Genomic DNA, 19,137 nt, shown 5'->3' with positions numbered 1-19,137 from the left:
CAGGAAAACATTATTTTCTCATAACGCAATTGTAAGATGACGACAAGGATTCGCGAGGATGAAGAACTAATATCGATTATCATTCGGGAGAATATTTTAAGCACTTCATGAGCCAAGTCTTTCTTTCCCCATTTTTACACTCTAAGCCAAATTACAGTTTTCACATGAAACGAGCTCACGTCGTAACCTCTCCTGCAATGCAATGTCAGTATAAAAAATTTCTTAGCAATGACCATAGGGTCTATTACATACGAATGATCGTTTTGATTGGTTTTGATGAAAAGAGTATCTCTACAAAACTACTATATATATATATATATATATATATTCCAAACTCCGAAGCATGCGCAATACAGTGTTACTCCACTCGAGATACCAAGGGTCGAAGAAAACCCAGCTCGTAAAATATTTATTACAGAACAAAACACAATCTACTTCTATCTCATCCGACAGAGTGTTTTCAAACAATCTTGAATAAAAATCATGTCTAACGAACAAGTAGAATTTCAAAGGCAACACCCGGGCCTGAATTTGGTCAATACAATTAACCTCTCCATATATATAAATAATAAATAAAAAATCAGAAAAAAATGTAAGGTCATATAAAAACTATTATAAACAAGTGTCGAAACGTAGAGTTTGGTGGAATATCGCGGGCACAGGTCGAGGGTTTTGCGTGGTCAAGAGTGGTATGCTTGAGAAGAGAGAAGACGAAGAAGAAGAAGGTAGGTTACGCGATCGCACGAAATCATCCCCCGCGAAGCGTACCTTTATCCTAGCCATCGGCACAATAGTACTCGGTGGAGAGTATTTGGAGCATGCGCGCTGGGGAATGTTGGGACGAGAAAAGAGGGTTGTCGCAACGCAACTCGGAACGCAAGAGCAAGCGCAGAGGGAGGGGCTCGCGCCACTGCTCTCCTGCTCGATCGACTCCTATACCATATACGTAATATGGACGTTCCTCCAAGCGGCGTGAAACTCGCATTTTTCAACATTCGCCATGTTCGTCCGATTCTTCGCGTTGGGACACTCGCACTCGCATTTCTCGTAATTTCCGGAATGGCATAAGTACACACATATACATATATACAGTGCGAGAGTGACGTTGGATCGACCGTCAGCTGTGTAGTGCCCTCCTCATGAACGTAAGTAAATCCACCTTCTCCGAGTATCGACTCGTTCCTTTCATCGGGTTTCATGGTCGGTGCTGGGTGTATATGAGTGCAAGTGCACCTGGGCTGCACTAAACAACCCTTGGATTCTCGTTCCTCGTGCTATAAAAACCCCGAAACAATGGGAGAGTCGCTCCTTTCGACTGTACATCGCAGCTCTCGAGCTGCCATTGATATCTCGGGGGCAGCTCTTTGAAACGTCAAAAGTCCTCTTGAGGTTCGCAGGTCGTTTTTTCTTGTATCGTGTTTGGTCGGCTCGGACCTCGTACGCCATTGACCTCGGCTCAATTTCTCAAGACCAATCGAAACTCTATTCTCGTTTCATCCCCCTAGTATCATGTAGTATATATATATATGTATATACTCGCGCCCGACCGATAATCCTCCAACCTTTCTGCAACCTCGTGAAATATTCAATCAAGGTCATGGGCCAACAAACTGTTCCTTCCAATTCTCGCGAGAAACACGTTTCTATGGTGTATTGTCGTGGGGAGAGTGAGGGTGATCTAGGGGGAGAGTGCAATGTCCATTGCAAAGTTATATATATATATATATATATATATATATAGAGAGAGAGAGAGAGAGAGAGAGAGAGAGAGAGAGAGTATTTGACGTTTCAGTCGACGGATTCTAATTGTTTCCTCGATGAACAGCACCTCTCGTCTATACCCGGAATTTTATTGGACTTTGACTTATCGCGCGGTAATTCAAAATGCCACCCCCCCCCCTCCCCTCCTTTCGTCAGGAATTATTTACTATCACGTTTCTTGGTCAACACAAACGTACTTCTAGACCCCTGCACGACGATTCAAAAAAGAGATAGAAAAGGAGAGAATTAAGAATACAGGGAGCCACGAGGAATCTATATACGCATATTGACATTCCTGGCCAACATTTACCACAATAAACCAGCTTCGCTGGATGCCGTCCAATTCCAAAGAATACTCGATTCATTCTCCGAAGGAGAAGTCGGTGAATGCGTGGCGTGTGTATTTACCGAGTGTCGAGCAGCCTGAGAAAATATGTCCACGCTGCGATCCAACCACTCAGCCTACATTCCTATTAGATAATAAACTTTTACTTTTATAATTTCACTCGAGGTCCACGCAAACATCAATCCCTCGTACGTGGAATTGGACCTAACCTCTTAGTTCCACTGCAAAATGCACCTTCTTCATATTTTTCGTCTCGATTTCCGTTTCCGGTCTAGGATCTATATATATATAACTATATTATTGCTTTTATCGGAAAATGATAGTTTAGATCTTTAATCGTGGAGAGATCACTGTGTGGGAAATAATATTAATTTGACATAATGGTGGAGTCTTGTAAACGGTGCAATCGAACAGAGTAATTTCCAACTTTCGATTAAATCGTAATTAAGCGTAAGAGGGGGCCCGATGAACCATCGACCAATAATAATCACTTTGCTTAATCGACGATGCCCTTTATGTACTCCGATACAGGAAATGCACTCTGACTGCTACTCCGAAATATAATTCTTCCACTCGCTCGATTGGACGAAATATCAGTGGAGAGCCACCTAGTTTATTGCTCGATGAAGACGTTTCAACTGGAGAGTCGATAAAATTGGAAAAGCTCGTCAATTTTCCTTTTTACAAGTTTAACTGGTTGTGTTACAAGTTTTGAAACTGGAAAATGTGAAAGTGTCTGCTCGCGATTAGTTTTTTCAGTGTGTCTTTCTGTATATGTATACGGAAAGTATTACACGTGCTTACACAAGGGAGGATTGTTATTTTCAACGTCACACGTGTTCTCTTACCTATATAAACATGATGCGGTAACCCAGGAAAATCAAATTATATATATAGAAAAGGGTTCCTACCTCCCCCCTTCACTCTTCTGGTTTTAAAAGTGTGGAGGGAAATATTAGGCTGTGATCTTTTATTTTACTTATATTTGGATGTTGAAAATTCCTAATCAATTTTTTCTAAAAATATTTTATATTGTTTCTCTTGTTTCAGGCAATAGCAGCAGATATGATTCGAGGCAACAGCGAACGCCTCGGTAAGTAAATGCACATTTTTACTATCGATTTTCCTAGGAAAAAAACTCTGGAAATATTTCTCTATACGCGATTAATTATAATTTTATATATATAGATATATCCGCACAACTTTGTAAATTGCTTGATCTTTACAACCCACGTGTTATAATTATACCATCGACATTACAGTGTTCTTTTAACCCTTTCGTACATAGTGCCAACTGCTAGCCCACCCTTTACAGCCTTCATTTTGTTTATAGTTTTCTTACGTACAACTTCAGATTGAAGCTTTACGTTGGGTTCTTCGCTTTATTCTCTTACTTTACAAGGATTCACGTAAAACGCCCTAGAGAATAAACACAAAAAACACGTATTTCTTCAAGTATAAGAGATATTCAGGTTTTGCATATAGGGCTTTTTTGAAACCTCTTGTTATTTGCTTTCAAGAAGGTTATATGAAAAAATTGAATATTTTTTATAGTTAAAGAGAAACGCATTTTTTTGTATCTATACTCTGGAACGTCTAATGTGGATCTCTTAAGAAACAGAGAGCCTGCAGTTGAAATAATATCAATATTGTGTAAACTTGACGAATTTTAAAACATTAAAAATTAAGGATTTTCTTCAAAAAAGTAATTAAACCATGTTTTTTTAAAATAAGTAATTGAAATTTGTTACTCTAGGATTTTTAGAGTTACTGATAACGAATCTGGTATCAGATTTATCGTGAATTTTCAGCAAAACAATCTCGAGTAAAAAATTGCAAACCAATTTAGTTAATTTTTTGAATTTAGTAAATCTGATACCACATTCGTAATCAGCGAGTCTAAAAATCCCAGAGTAACGAAATTCAAATAGTTTCCTTCGACAGAAAAATGTATATATTAAAGAGTGAAACTCTACAAAAAAAAACTTCAATATTGCTTTATTCAGTATATAAGATATTCAAAGCAATATTTAAAATTTATTCGCGAAACCTCGTGATAATTATAAATCACGACTAAAACGAAGTTTATTTTAAAAAGGTTATAGGTAGTCTATCATTATATATTTTAAATTCTACGCTCGATCAATTTATAAAATATTCAAGAGACTAGTGAAAATTTATATACTAATCCCCTGACGTAAATTTAGACCACAACTATAAACGAGTGTAATTTAATAAAATTAAGTAGTATCATATACATATATCTTTCTTTCAAATGTAACGTAATACTTGCGTGAGCATATTACGTATCTCTGCAAGTAGCAAGATTAAAACTTTGCGCGCGAAAGTTACCGTTAATTCTTGCGTTTGGTTAATATATATATATATATATATATACCGAGGACTCTTGTTAATGCGTCCATTATGTATAATACATGTATAAGAATATTATATTGTCAAGGATTATAATTATTGTTCGTATATATACGAGTAGTGTGCTTGTGTGTGTATATATATATATATATATATAGTTATAGGGGGATGAGCATTGAGCGGATGTTGATTGTGGCGAGTAGACGCGCTCTTTATTCCGGGCAAGGCAGGCATCAGGCAGCTGACAGAGTCGCGGAGCATGAGCATGAACACGAGCATGATCAGGAGCAGAGCAGAGCAGAGCGGAGCAACCGAGTTGAACCGAGAGCGGGCATTTATTAATAGAGATTAAACTCTGCTTGGCGCGTCGTGTTGTGCCGTGTGCAGCCTATAGCTCTCTCTCTCTCCCTCTCTCTCCACTCCGGCCGGATCTTCGTTTAGAGCAGATCTTAGTCGCAGTTAGTGTCCCTCTGCAGCTCTGCACGTCCTCCGTACCGAAAGTTATCGCATTTTGGCAGAATTCGCTTTAGAAGCCAAATCTGAAAAACCGCTACTAATATCATTTATCGGTTGCTAGTGTTTTCTTGCGTAGCTTCTAGTTTTCTTCTGTAGCTTCTATATATATATATATATATATATATATATATATAGTAATAACGAGAAGAACAACAAAAGTGCATCAAAACAATATTTTTGTGGTTTATATCGTATCATAATTCTTTCTGACAAATTGTCAATAATTGTACAGTGTTTCGCTAATATAACACAGTGAGTTTCTTTGCAACAACCGGGTGGGTATATCTACTTCCGGAACAGACGGGAAGAGCGTATCTTGAAATAAGAAAAGTAGAAGAGAGCACGAAATGCCAATGTTGGAAGAATCGTTTGAAACGTCCCAGTGATATACGCGTTGCGAACGACCAAAGGGGACGATCGAGTTTCGCGCGTGTGTATAATATATATGTATAGCAGTTGAGTGGATAATTAGTGGAAATTATATTGCTGTGAGTTCCGTGTGTGTTAATGTGTGTGGAAGAAGTCTGATGGCAGCAGTAGAGAGCTTGCTGGCTTGGGAAACGTGGCGAGACGCTTGACAATAGACGCCTTTCACCCCCCCCCCCCTCTTCCACGAATCATTCGAGATTCTTAGAATATTACAACAACAACGCGAACTTTTTCGGACAAGTTTCTCCAATCCCTATTCTGTTGCACGCACGGGGAAGGAATATTGATATTAGTATATTTACACGGGCAAACGCGTTAAAAATAGTTTCATCTTTTTTTCACACTCCTTAAGAGTTTATCCTAACTCTGATGGTGCGTTCTTCAGCAACTGAAACTCTTTTATTGCGCTGCGACGGAAGTGAGTGCAGACTGTGTAGCACGCACTATTCGCAGTTGCTTACTCGTATTTTTCCATCGGGAATACAAAGCGCTTTTTATATAATATATAAGAAGAATATTACAGTATCCTTCAATCTTTCAATAAGATTCCACGTCGCATAGAGTAACGCGCTAAATAGTTTCATTTTTTTTTCACTCCCCCAAAAGTCTCTGCGAACTGTGCAACTTGTTCCCTATCACCAGTTGAAATTTTTGTATCGCATTGCGACTGAAGTGGAGTTTTTGCAGCACGCACGATTCGTACCAGCTTATTCATATTTTTCCATCCGGAAGACAAAGCATTCTTTAACATATAGGAAGAATATTACAGTATCCTAGCTTATAAATCTTCCAATAAGATTCAACGTAGTATATAAAGTAACGAGCTAAACAATTTCATTGTTGTTATTTTTTGTTTCGCTTGAAATACAACCAACTCGCTGATGAAATTTCTTTAATGACCGCCATCGATCCGCCAATATCGAAGATTACTCGTGTTTCGACCATATCAGGAACCTGACGAAAAAGTTTCTAATAATAAAAAGAGAATAATGCTCTCACGAATATTCTAAAAAGCATTAATATTTCCTGCACTTTGGTCCATGCGACAAATATACATATATATACGTGTGTGTGTATTCTGAATGTTAACTTGGCAAATTGAGTGATGACAGACGCTGTATGTAACAATGATGGTAGTTAGTTGCGTTGATTAGCTTCGTTATCAAGGATGTTATAAAACTGAGCTAAAAATGATATAGCATAGGACTCTTTGTTGCGCATGCCAAGATATGGCATTGCTCATTGGTGCAGCATTATAGGGTATCCCTAATCGCTATCTGACGAGCCCTCATTACCTTAACGTTCGATTAACTCGAAACAATTGCCTGACCACTTGTTGCAATTCAAACGGTTCAGCGCTTTATCTGACGCGAATGCTATTATTACTATATATATATATATATATATATATATATGTCTTCCATGAGCTATCATAAAGAATCGAGCGGCACACGTTAATAGGGGCGCGCCCGGCGCCATTACGTTCCGGCCCTATTAACAATTCCTTAATATTAATTATTACTCCTCCAAAAGTATCACTCGCCATTTTCAATCTAGAAAATCAATGGAAAAGAATTTTACAGCTTCTTCGACAATCATCCAATTAGTACATAATGTTATTGTTATTATATATTTATTGTCTCATAAGCTGTCATATAAAGTATCAGGCCACGCACGATGCGCATTAATAGGGTCGCACCCATCATCGTTCCGTTCTGAATTTATTTACAATTCCTTAACATTAATTATTACCGCTCCAAAAGTATCACTCGCCATTTTCAATTTAGAAGAACCAACGAAAAAACAGAATTGACAGCTTCTTCAACAATTATCTAATGAATAAATAATGTTATTATTACTATATATAGATTGTTCGATAAACTGTCGTAACGATCCGAATCGAAAGATGAAGATTCCCATATAGAAGCGCAGCGGAATATTCCGATTATTAACAATCCTCGATATTCCCTCTTCACAAAACCATTACTTCGGATATCAAATCCACGATAATCGATAGAAATTAATTAGACAGCTTTATTGTGAGAATATTGCGAATAATCGATCGTCGACGCGTCGAAAAACTCGTTGAATCTGTGTAGTTGCAATGCTGAGAAACGTGTGCGAATCTACACAGATGGAAAGCGTAGAGTAATAATAATAATAATAATAATTGAGCTATCTGCTTTATTACTCATCACCATTTCTCACGTGTTTATACAGAAAAAGAGGCTTAAACGACAACTTATATACTTACTCGAGAGCATTTAAGCCGAGAACTCGCTATCGCCTTTCTTTTCTTATCGCAGCCATTTGCACGATTTCTCGGATCTTCTGAATCACCGGAATTTCATTGAAGAACCCAGCAACTGATTAAATACTAACCAAATCAACAGTCAAACACGAAATTTAGTTGTTATCACGTACCTTTTTAATTCATTTATTATTTTTGGAGATACTTAGATGACGAATGTTATAAAAGGTCAGATGGAGTATAGACTATATAGTTTGGCTTTGAAGAAAATTTCTAGAATCCTCTGAATCATCGGAGTTTCATTGAAGAACCCAGCAACTGGTTAAATACTAACCAAATCAACAGTCAGACACGAAATTTGGTTGTTATCTCGTACCTTTTTACTTCATTTGTTATTTTTGGAAATACTTAGATGATGAATGTTGAAAAAATATCGGATGAAGTATAAGCTATAGTTTGACTTTGAAAAAAATGTCTAGGATCTTCCGAATCGTCGGAATTTTATTGAAAAACGCAACAACTGCTTAAATACTGTAACGAAATCAACATTCAAATACGAATGTTTTGTATATCCTCCCGTGCCCTTTTTCTTTGTTATTTTAGGAAATACGTAAAGGACTAATCTTGAAAAAATATCAGATGAGGTATAGGCTGTAGTTTGACCTTGAGGAAAGCTCCTCCGTAAGGTCGCCTGGACGATTAAAAGATATGGATATTATTTATTGATAAAACTTTGTGCAACGATGTAAAAGATTTCGAGTGCGGTGTTTCTTTCAAGGACAAAACTTTGCAGGAAAAGCTTTCGAAATAGTTCCATGGGATGAAATAATGTTGTAAAAGATAAATAGTGACGAATGATGCTAGTGCTGCTGTTGTGCGTCATCATGAAGATAGCAGAGTTATCCGTGGGTCGAACAAGCCCACAATTACCGGTACCAACCGGACCACCGTTTTCCTATTGCAACAAACCGAGGCGGTTCCTGCACAGAAATTACCATCGCAATTCCGGAGATAACTGCAGATGCCCACGCAAAAAATGTAAGAATCCTTCTCTCTCCTCGAGAGAGAGAGAGAGAGAGAGAGAGAGAGACTCTTCGCTATAATAGGTAATAACCCACTCGAAGAGACCACACCAAATCTATCATCCCTGCTTCGACTTTCCGATCCAACCAAAACACCCACTTTTGACTCGATAAATCTCTATTACCAATCTGCACTTTCTCATCTTGATCAAAATTAAACGCGCGATATAACAGAGTGATCAATGAGAAAGCACACTCTGCACAATGTCAACAAGATAATTCATTATACGTGCATGCATGCCATTGAGAAAAAGTAGCTAGTGCTAAAGCTTGAGGAGAAATAATATTTACTTCGGCTTTTTACTAACCCAAATGTTGATACCTGAAAAACAAATGTTTCTACCTTCCAAGAATCCTTTTATAGGACGCTTTAGGTGAGAAACAAACGCTGAGAAGTGAAATACTTTTTTACAAAATATCAAAATATTTGCTACTTTTTATATACATAACTGTGGAGCCCATATCTCAAGGTAACGTTCCAGTAACGCTAACTCTACTAATGCACACTAACTGCAAAACTTGATGTACATTGGTTGATTGGTGTACCAACGAAACACGTTAAAAAGAAAATCCATCTCTGTGTAAATTTGGAGCATGCTTAATACCGAAACCTCGTATAGTGGAGAATGTAAAAGAAAGAAATTTATCGTTTACCGGCGTATTTTTAGGATTCTATATATGTAACGCGCGCGACGTTTTACTGGCATGCTGCAAAAATGAAGAACACATCTGTTGAAATATTTAAAGCTCTGGTGAATCGGAGTGAAAGGGCTGTAGTAATCTCCACATGTGGCCGTCGTTTCTCTCTCGGCTGGCTTCGCTAAAAATCTCACTTATTTCAAGCCCTTGTTTAGACGGGGCTGTATATATATGCATATTATTTGGCTTCCGAGACTGATAAATGCCGTTGGTTTTCGTTATGAATTTATTCGGCAGGCTTCCTAACGAATCTTATTTACTGCACTCTCATCCACGTGTCCAGATTTTACTTGTAAAAGACTAGGAAAAATCTTGGCCAACTCGTTGGTTTATAGGGCAACCAACTATGAGCGAGCCTTACCAAGCGCGCGACGCATCGCTGAAATTTCTCGTTTAACATTTCAAGCTATAAAGATGTGGTATACGTATACAAAATTTGCAACGTCTCGTGGAACTTGGCTCTCCCGCTTCTTTCTCGCTTTACTTCGGCTAAAATTATCCAACTACCCTCAACACTACGCGCAAAATAAAGCAGCCCACTTTATTCGCTCTTTGCCCGTTGCCGTATATATTCCAGCTCGCTTAAACAGATGCGAACTTAAAGAATCGACCCTTCGACTTATTAAGACACTTTCAGGAAACCTAAATCATAATATACAATGACAGACACTAGTAAGATGCATTAAATACTTGTATCGATAATAAAAATACATTAAATATTACTCAAGAGGTCAATTATTTAATAATAGATAAATATAAATAGTATTTTTTATCGATTAACATTTTTATTCTGCGCAAAGAATCAATGTTTTTCAATACTTCGTTGAGCTATGCTAATTGAAGGAAGTGGTGAGTGTATATATGTATGTTTGAAATACTGTTTTTAAGGTAGCCTGCACGCTGCACGGTTTGTTTTGAGTTTCTTCTGCGAAGACTTTCCCTCCTGCTCATGCGCAGTCGCACGATACTCCCATAGTGTGTCTTTCGTATATAGATATTAGATAGCGGATAGTCCAGTGGCAGTGGTTGGGTTGGTATAGTGTAGGTAGGAGGAAGACAGAACCAAACAAGCAAAGCTCCAAGTTCTCTGACTGTTCTCAGTCTCAGCTCTAGTTGTCACTTGTCAGCGCGCAGCACAGTTCTCACTCACACTCCTCTCAAGTCTCAGTTTCTGCTAGTGAGTCAATGGCTTACGATCGAAGCCGTATGGTGGTAGTGATGGGCGTTTTCGGCCAGTATTTATCTCGTGTAAATAGTTCTTGTAAAACGTGAACACTACGACTTCTCTCGATTTTCTGACAAACGCAATGGTTATTCAAAAGTGGCTAACATTATTCCAAGGTAATCTGTTGTTAGAATGTTCATCAGTTATCGTCCAACGCTAACTTTCCACGCGAGAACATAATATATATCGAGCAAGAAAATAATGTTTCTAGCAATCAATACTACGAAGTAATTATATAAATTCTTAGAAATTATTTATAAAGTGTATAAACTAACGGTATATAAATTAACGTACATTCGATAGAGTGTAACTTTCTGTTAAAGGCTGTATATACATATTTTACTTTCACAATATTATTTTCCCGGTTCATTATGATTACGATCATGCGCTCCTATAGGCTACGTGACTCGCTTCAAATTACGAGTTAACAGTTTGTTATGTCGTAAAATAATCAATAAATGATGCTCTTAATAAATTCTAAATAACAAAATATCATTTTATTGCAATTGTTGTTATTAAAGTTTTAATTGAATCATATGTTGAGCTTTCCTAAGAAATTTGTAAGTAAAAGTAGATGTTAAAATGGCTTGATTAATAAGGTTGATTTTTGTATAAAACACTCTTATCGATAAATTCTCGTTTAGCAATGATTTTTGTCAAGTGAACGATAATCAGTTTGAATTTAGCGCGCCGCGTTTTCTAGTCAGCGAATGCCCAATAGGTTGTCTCGGTAGTCTGGAACTCCCGATATATCGACGAAGCAGCCATAACCTACAAGTGACGTCATGCATCAAGTTTTTGGGTCGTCGCGATGGTCGACACTCGACGTGATTGTCGTGAACGTTTCGTCTTCCGTATCGTATTTCTTGATAGGAGAAAACATGAATAACAAAATTGACAGCCGTTAGTTTTTGTTTATCCTTGGAGTATTCTTTCTTATCGTTGTCATTGTTGTCCATTGTTAGTTATGCATGTGAGAAGCGTAGGAAGAATTAATTTAAAAAGATGTTGATAAAGAATTTCTGGATATTGTGTCTCGAGGGTAATAATCGTGTTATATAAATATATACACATTAATAACCAAAGTTGTGCGTTCTTCCGATTAATTCGACATCATGAAAATAACATTGAATACTAGTTGGTGTAACGACTGCATAAAGCGATCAGTCTGTGCATGAGTTAAAATTGCTGACGACATGACAGCTGATTATAATTTTCCTCCAGGTAAGACTTGGCTAGATGTTTTCCAATGAATATGGCTGCACTCGTGATGTAAACATTCTCCATTAACATATGTATATCAATCTAATCGGAACCTCATAATCGATTAACAAGACAAGACGACTAACATTCCATTTTAAGAGTGCGTTATTTAAATTACTACTGTGAAGCGTACTTCCATTATTATTTTCGTTCTCTACGCAAACGATGCTAATCGTGTCACAGATTCTACAAGCATATTATTTTCATCATCAAAATAATTTAACGTACTACTGAAATTTTTCTATTTTCGTAGGTGCAGGGAAGGGAACTACAGTGACGGAAGATCCGCAAACTCCCGGATCCGACTGCAATTCCAACCCAGCTACAGATTCGATACCACAGGATTTGATTAATTCTGAATTTATTCAAGACAATGTGGAGTATCAGTGGTTCATTGATTACGGGTAATTAAGCTATTATTTAATACATATCCTCCTATTTTTCAGATATAATGTAATATAACAATTTTATTTTATAATACACTATATATACATAGTATGTACAGGATGCTCCACTTGAAACGAGCAAAAGCATGGATTTAATAGACGTTTATCTTGCTAATTATACTTGAGAGGTATTAATTGTTTTTACTGCTTCTTCTTGTGGAGCTTATCCCGTCTGCGTACCTGCAATTTTTATTTTTGTTTACGTCCATGCTCCCTGGCCGTTTCAAATGGTACACTCTGCACTTAGGCAGTATCGATTAAAGCACTGTAATTTTTACAGGTATCGAGATGGAGGATTACAGGTACATCCGAGCGTTCTCTCTTCATTATCGGCTTCCTACAGTCGCGATGATCTTGGCTATTACGACGATCTGTCGCGAAATTTGGATGCGAACTTGGCCGAAATTGATATGGAAAGCTTCCGCACGGCGGACATTCACACACTCCTCACCACTCTACCCGTCATGTGTACCAATCCTATTCAAAATTCAGAGGTAATATCACTAAGATATTTTACCCTTATATATTAATTGCCAATGAATATTAGACAAAATAACTATAATATAATAACAGCTGATCATAATTATTGCAAAATTACTGAATTTATATTAAAATTTTAAACGATTCCTACGCATCGTTACTACTTGCAGAATTGTATAATCAACTTCTTATATATAGTATTTCATGTGTTAAGGGAATGTTCAATAAAATTTTATATTCTCGCGGCAGTTTAACTATCAGAGGGAGCGTTACGCCAGTATATCTGGCTCCGTTATGGAAAAACTTGACATCGGCTCTTCGATGAGTCCCCATACTAGCAGTCAGGTATGAAAACTGCCGATGATGAATGAGTGTAGCTTTTTTAACAAGAAAAAAGAACAACAAAAAATATTAAATTGAAAAATACTAATATAGTCCCTTAAATTTAATTTTAACATTTTATCATGCATGACTCGACAAATTTCTACACGTAATACATATATATATTTATTATTATTATTATTATTATTATACTATATGTTGTTCAATTCATCTCATAGAAAAAAGTTTGTTTAATTTAGTTTAATTTGTGCCAGTGTTAACATATTAACAATCAGATTTATAGATATTTTTGAATGGGGAATATAAGCATGTTTTTAAACTGTAAATAAATAAGCATAAATTAAGAAGTTATTTTTTTGCAGGGAGAAGATTCGGCCTGCTCGACGACGGATACTATTTCTATATGCAAATCTTCTTTGCTATTCTCTCCATTGAAGGAGGCTCCTGTCTTACCAGTTGGAGGCAGCTACAGCGTCGACTCGTTGGATTGCGAGGACATGCTACTTACGTGTCAAGCGAACAATAAAAATAACTACACCATCGCATTCGAAGGGAGCATGACCATGTATTCCGATGGATCCCAGGATTTTGAGAATCAAGAGAAACAACAGAGAGCATTCGAGGCAGCCGAGGCATACTACACCAGCAACAAGATTGACTTGAAGAACATGTATGACTTGTCGATGGCTTGCTCGGATTCGAAAATTTATACGACCTGGAGCAACTTGAAACACTGCTCGGTCAACAAAGCCATGAGTCGTCATCCTTCTGGGAATAACAATACCATTCCCAACTTGCTCCAGACGAGCGAGAACAATTTCATGATCAACGCAACGAGGAGAAGTCAGAGCTTGCCGGATCTTAGAAAATCCCTAGAGTTCCTTCACCAAGGCGTTAATGGCCCGCTCAACTTCTCAATCGATTCCGCGGAATCGCACAATCACGCGCAACAAATGCACAGCTCTGGTTCCATGAGTCGTTCGATAACCGAGGATAGTTCAGATGGCGGAGCTGGTAATCATTCTACGGGCAAGAAGCTGCAGAACCTCAGTCTGGTGAGACTGTTCATGAAGCAGAAGAGCATGAGTGCTGAGGGTATGAGCTTAACTCTGGATCAATCGGATTCGAACAGCGAGGGAGGCTGGCCGAGCAACCACAGTGGTAGCTGCGCCAGTACCAGCAATACCAACACCAATGCTAATGTGCAAATTCATAAACAAAACGTTAGTCCTTGCAACCGTCGTCGATCCACCGAGAACAACGACTTCTCCATCAATTGGATCAGAACCGACTGTTGCAATCGCGACGCGGAGAATCCAAGGGAAGTTTTCAATAGCATTCCAAAATATTCTCTGGTCAGAGAAGACGAGAAAACGGGTACGAGTGCATCGGTGTCGGTAGACCAGCTATCCTCGGACAATGCGTCCAACTCCGTTGAGAATGTCACTTGCCTAGAGAAGGAGGCTAATGACCTACCTAAGAGGAACGCGGAGATTCACTCGAGAAGCGTCTGGACGCTAGATTCCAACAAGTATCCTATATATACGAAAACTATGGGAGTTCAAGCGATGACGCAGGTCGAGGATAACGGAGTACAAACGTCGTTGATCTATGACGTATCTGCTGACAAGACGGCGAGACCTTCGTTTCGAGAGACCATCGTTAACCAGCGACCAGTGTACGTGGTCTATCCCAATTACACTCTGCCTGATCTCTCGTTTCTAAACGTTAACCAAAGCAAGCTGGATAACGTAGCCCTGAAGCCACAGAGCTTCGATAAGAACAAGGTCAACTGGAAGAAACCCTCGGCCAACCGACCATTCTCCTGCAACGATATCGATGCGTTGAAACAACGTGGTTTCTCTCACGTGAAGGACTGGGAGTCGTTGACATTCCTTCTACCACTCGAGTACAAAAAGATTTTGCACCATGTGCCAGAAATTCCCAAGCATATCAATTGTAATGAAGAGATTAAGAAACCGTTGTTTTGCCTGTCGCCTCCGTTGCGTCAGAGGAAACGCACCACGACCGAATATTTACCAAATAACTCCTCGTCGACCAGCAGTACCGCCACGCAACCCTCGTCAGGATATCGAGGCTCCTCGACCATCCTGACCGATTCCTCATCTACAAATCAACAAGCAATGTCCAATAATCTGATAAACCCGCTTTATCCCTATCGTTATGACTGTGGCGCCAGTTCCGAGGCTAGCGTAGTTGGAAACGAGAGGCACGGGCATCGAACGCTCGAACAAACAAAGGCTGGACCTAGACTACCGAAGCGTTCGATTTCGCTGCCTTATGCAGAAAAGGAGACCGACTGCCTTGGAAGAGTACCTCCGAGGCCACCTTTACCAAGAAGTATTTTAAGGAAAACTAGACTGTCGGCTAATAAGAGATACAGTATGTTCGAGATGGGAGGCGTCAAGGAAGTCGACGATCAAATTGAGACTAACAAAAGAATGTCTCTGCAAGAGCCTTATTATATTAATAACGATGTTCATCCATTGTGCAATGGCAAAATTATTGATTCGGAGAAAGATATCGATGAGACAGAAGAGAGGTTAAACGAGGCTGCTGCTATCAATGAAACGGAAGCTGACTTCTCTGGCCACAACGAAGATGACGTGAAGCAACTGGAAGACTTTTTGAAACGTAGTGGTTTGTCGTCTCAGAGCAGTGACGGGGACAACGAAGACCCTGATGTAAAATTAAGGTCTTACGTTAAAAAGTTCTTGTCCCTCAGGATGAATAAAGAGATTGTTAAAAATATTGATATGGTAGATCCGCAAAAAAAGACTGTCAGCTTTGCTATGAACCAAAGAAGAAGGTATCTGGATGACAAGGTGAGATTTTGGGAAATTATACATTTTATTATATTAACTATTATTAAAAGTTCACTTTTCAAACCTTCTTAGACAAACAATGCGAATCTTCCAATACCTGAGCCAGTGAGGGATCGATCGTATATGGAAAAAGGACCAGAGGTGGACCGTGAGAATAAAGCAGTCAACTTGGAAGCAAAACGAAGTATATTATTTTATATGATAATTTTAGTAATTAACTCGCTGTAAATTTATTCTCTGATCATGCCCTTTCTTTTTGAATTTCAGAAATGGTGTTATCTGTGAACAGAGCCGTAGATTTATTGATGAAATATTGGAATTCAGAGCCAACAAATGGCTGGACAGATTACGACGAAAAAGATGAGTGCGCTCAACTTTGTTTAACCAATTTATGTCCGGCTTTGTACTCCATTATGTCGGATGGTCTTAAGCCTAACATAAGCTCAGCTTTTGGCCCTATCACGAACAGCGTCTGGCAGGTTGTCGAAGCATCCTCTCAACAGGGGCCACTCACAAAAACGCTAAATGAATTAGTACAAAAGATTAACGGCGAAGACGTCATGACTGAAGGAATGCTTAAATTCCATGCTTTCGTATTCGGCTTATTAAAGTGAGTTTCCCAACAACAACACCTATTTCTCCATTCAATCTTTTCAAATAATCTACGTTAAAAAGAAAATAACGAAAATTTGTATTATTTACAGTTTACGTGCTTTAGATGCTTGGTTTGCTTATTTATGTACGAGAGAATCTATCTTAAGAAAACATTACAAAGGCAACAGCCTCTTTGTTTCCGCATTGGCAAATGCAAACACGCGAGAGATTATGGATAATCTTTTATATATTTTAAACCCGTTGGCTTTTCATCCATTTCAAATTGATCTTTTATACCAGTATCGTCAGCTACACAACAGTTTTGGAAACATGAATAATCACATAGCAAATGTAAGTGGACAGTAGTACAAAAATTTGTAGAATAATGGTGAAGAGTGCGTTTAACATAGTATGTAAACTTTTCAGGCAGTTAATTTTAGAAATATGGAACATCTGTCAAACGAAAGTCATTTGGACAAGATGGAAACTTGCGCCACTACCTCCAGCCCTAAAAAGATACGTCCACGATCCTCCATTAGCTACAATAATTACGATGATCAAATTAATAGTTATAAATGTGATGTCGAGAGCGCCGTGAAGAGGCGACTGAGTACGCCTTTGGGTATAATAAATGGTTTTCATACGTTAGAAAGAATTGCTTTCGATGATTCGGAAGATTACACGGATAGCTTGGAACATTCGCCTTTAAATAGGGCAAACAAACCACCAATTAATGCTCCAGGAAAAACAAATACAAAATCCAAGACGGACGAAGATGACACTGTATGTGGAGAAATAAAGTTTAGAAGACTTCAAGAGAAATGGGAGCAGATGGTGAACAAGGATGAAGCCAAAGACACAGCGGTACCATCCTCCCCGACACGAACGCCAGCAGCCTTGGTCAAATCCAAAATTCCACGTCCGCTGACCTCACCCGTAAAGCAGCCGACGCTTCTTTCAGCCAATACCAAAACAAAATCACCGATATCTGGTATACCAGCACTTAAAAAGTCACCGGTACCTTCCACCGCGAAGGTCACTCCGAAAAAACCCATTGATTTACGAGGGAAAGATGTAGTGACGAGGCGTACGAGTCGCGTGGATCAGGAGACCACTGGAGTACCAAGGAGTCATTTAGCTCGTCCAAGCTCGTTACCTTATAAAACACACACACTTATATCCAAGGATAAGAATTTAATATCTCCGCAAAGACGCGCTGCTTCCACCTCTCTACCCAGGCCTACGTCTACCATCACCCCAAGAAATACCCCCACAAAAAATAAACTAAAGTGAGTAGAGCATGTTTTATAATTACGTAAACTTTATTCATTCTTTCCGATTGTTTATCCCACTTTTTTCACGAGAATATATCCAAAGAGTCCTTCTATGTATTAGCCTTTTTCGTTTTGTTTCTCCAATGGAAAGCTTATCGAATTATTTGTTAATTTAATTGTTTATCAATCGTTTCTTTCAGTTTTATCTTCCTTGGTTTCATTTGTGTTTATTTTTTCGCTAGATTAGTTCCATCATAACATCTTGTGCGTATCGATTCCAGAGAGGTCCGTACACTATCGCATCGAGCTCCCTCCGATAATGGACATCTTTCATACGCCGAGGGAGATTTGCTGAAAGTAATTTTAGAAGTAGACAAAAAATGGTTGTTGTGTGCAAGAGGTGATAAAAAGGGACTGGTTCCAAGAGCCTGCGTGCGCGCTCTTCAAACCTAACACAGTATTTCAGATGATAGAATATAATTTTCTGGAGGCTCGTTGCAGTATCGAAGATAAACGCGAGGTTTAGAAGATTCTGGACGAATCGACGACATGGAAGCAAGTGTACAGTGTATGAAAAAAACGTATAATTAGTGTATTGTTTCTAATTTGCTACATGGTAAACCCATTAGTAGATAACCATATTATACTTGAAGCTTTATTTATAATGTGTCTACGGCAATTTACCACAAAGTAACATTCTTAATATAGACGTATTACTAGTCATAAGCTTTCAAAACAGATTATATTTAATTCAGTAAATATGACATTATTTATAACAAACATGTAAATATATACAGCAGTGTGTGGTAATAAAGACAGGCAACAGATACATACGCAAAACGATATGATAAAATGCAGGATTTTCGCGCGGCGATGATGTGTAATAACATAATATATCGTAATTGTAACTGTGATCATAGCAAATAGGCGTGTAATTTTGTTAATGCGAAATACGATATTTTTCTTTTTGTATAGTATAATTTATACATGTTATTCGCACATTAATATATTTCGCGTAATGTTGCATCAGCTAATATATAAGAAGAGGTATCATTTGGCCTGTTACATCAATCTTTTTCTGTTGCATCTCGTGGCTCTTTATTACTTACCAGTCGTATCTTTTTTACTAGCTTCGTGTATTCCTTATTAGTATGTGGTAACATGCGCTGTAACGGAATAAATACTATCACACATTTAAATTATTTTTCTT

General features: G+C 38.3%; 1 protein-coding gene across 11 annotated transcripts; it reads left to right on the top strand.

Annotated features, from left to right (window-relative positions):
- Nucleotides 1-379: 379 nt before the first annotated feature.
- On the top strand, nucleotides 380-19,126 carry LOC136783902 (serine-rich adhesin for platelets). 11 transcript variants are annotated; one of them, XM_066744264.1, is made up of 11 exons: nucleotides 380-725; nucleotides 3,158-3,200; nucleotides 12,199-12,349; nucleotides 12,672-12,885; nucleotides 13,121-13,216; nucleotides 13,576-16,059; nucleotides 16,132-16,243; nucleotides 16,327-16,669; nucleotides 16,764-17,004; nucleotides 17,080-17,942; nucleotides 18,209-19,126. In XM_066744264.1, exons 2-11 carry the CDS (start codon nucleotides 3,173-3,175, stop codon nucleotides 18,378-18,380), a joined length of 4,704 nt encoding a protein of 1,567 aa, XP_066600361.1. In that variant the 5' UTR covers nucleotides 380-725; nucleotides 3,158-3,172; the 3' UTR covers nucleotides 18,381-19,126. The 11 variants fall into 11 exon arrangements, with proteins under 11 accessions (XP_066600361.1, XP_066600358.1, XP_066600357.1 ...); XM_066744261.1 differs by lacking the exon at nucleotides 380-725 and adding an exon at nucleotides 898-1,145; XM_066744258.1 differs by lacking the exons at nucleotides 380-725; nucleotides 3,158-3,200 and adding exons at nucleotides 4,934-5,271; nucleotides 8,280-8,714.
- Nucleotides 19,127-19,137: the final 11 nt, after the last annotated feature.

Source organism: Prorops nasuta, unplaced genomic scaffold, assembly GCF_024137725.1.
Source record: "Prorops nasuta isolate Cenicafe-Biocafe unplaced genomic scaffold, Cenicafe_Pnas_1.2 PNAS00038, whole genome shotgun sequence".
NCBI lineage: Eukaryota > Metazoa > Arthropoda > Insecta > Hymenoptera > Bethylidae > Prorops > Prorops nasuta.
The sequence above is the reverse complement of the archived record's forward strand: the minus strand, read 5'-3'. Positions and strand labels throughout refer to the sequence as shown.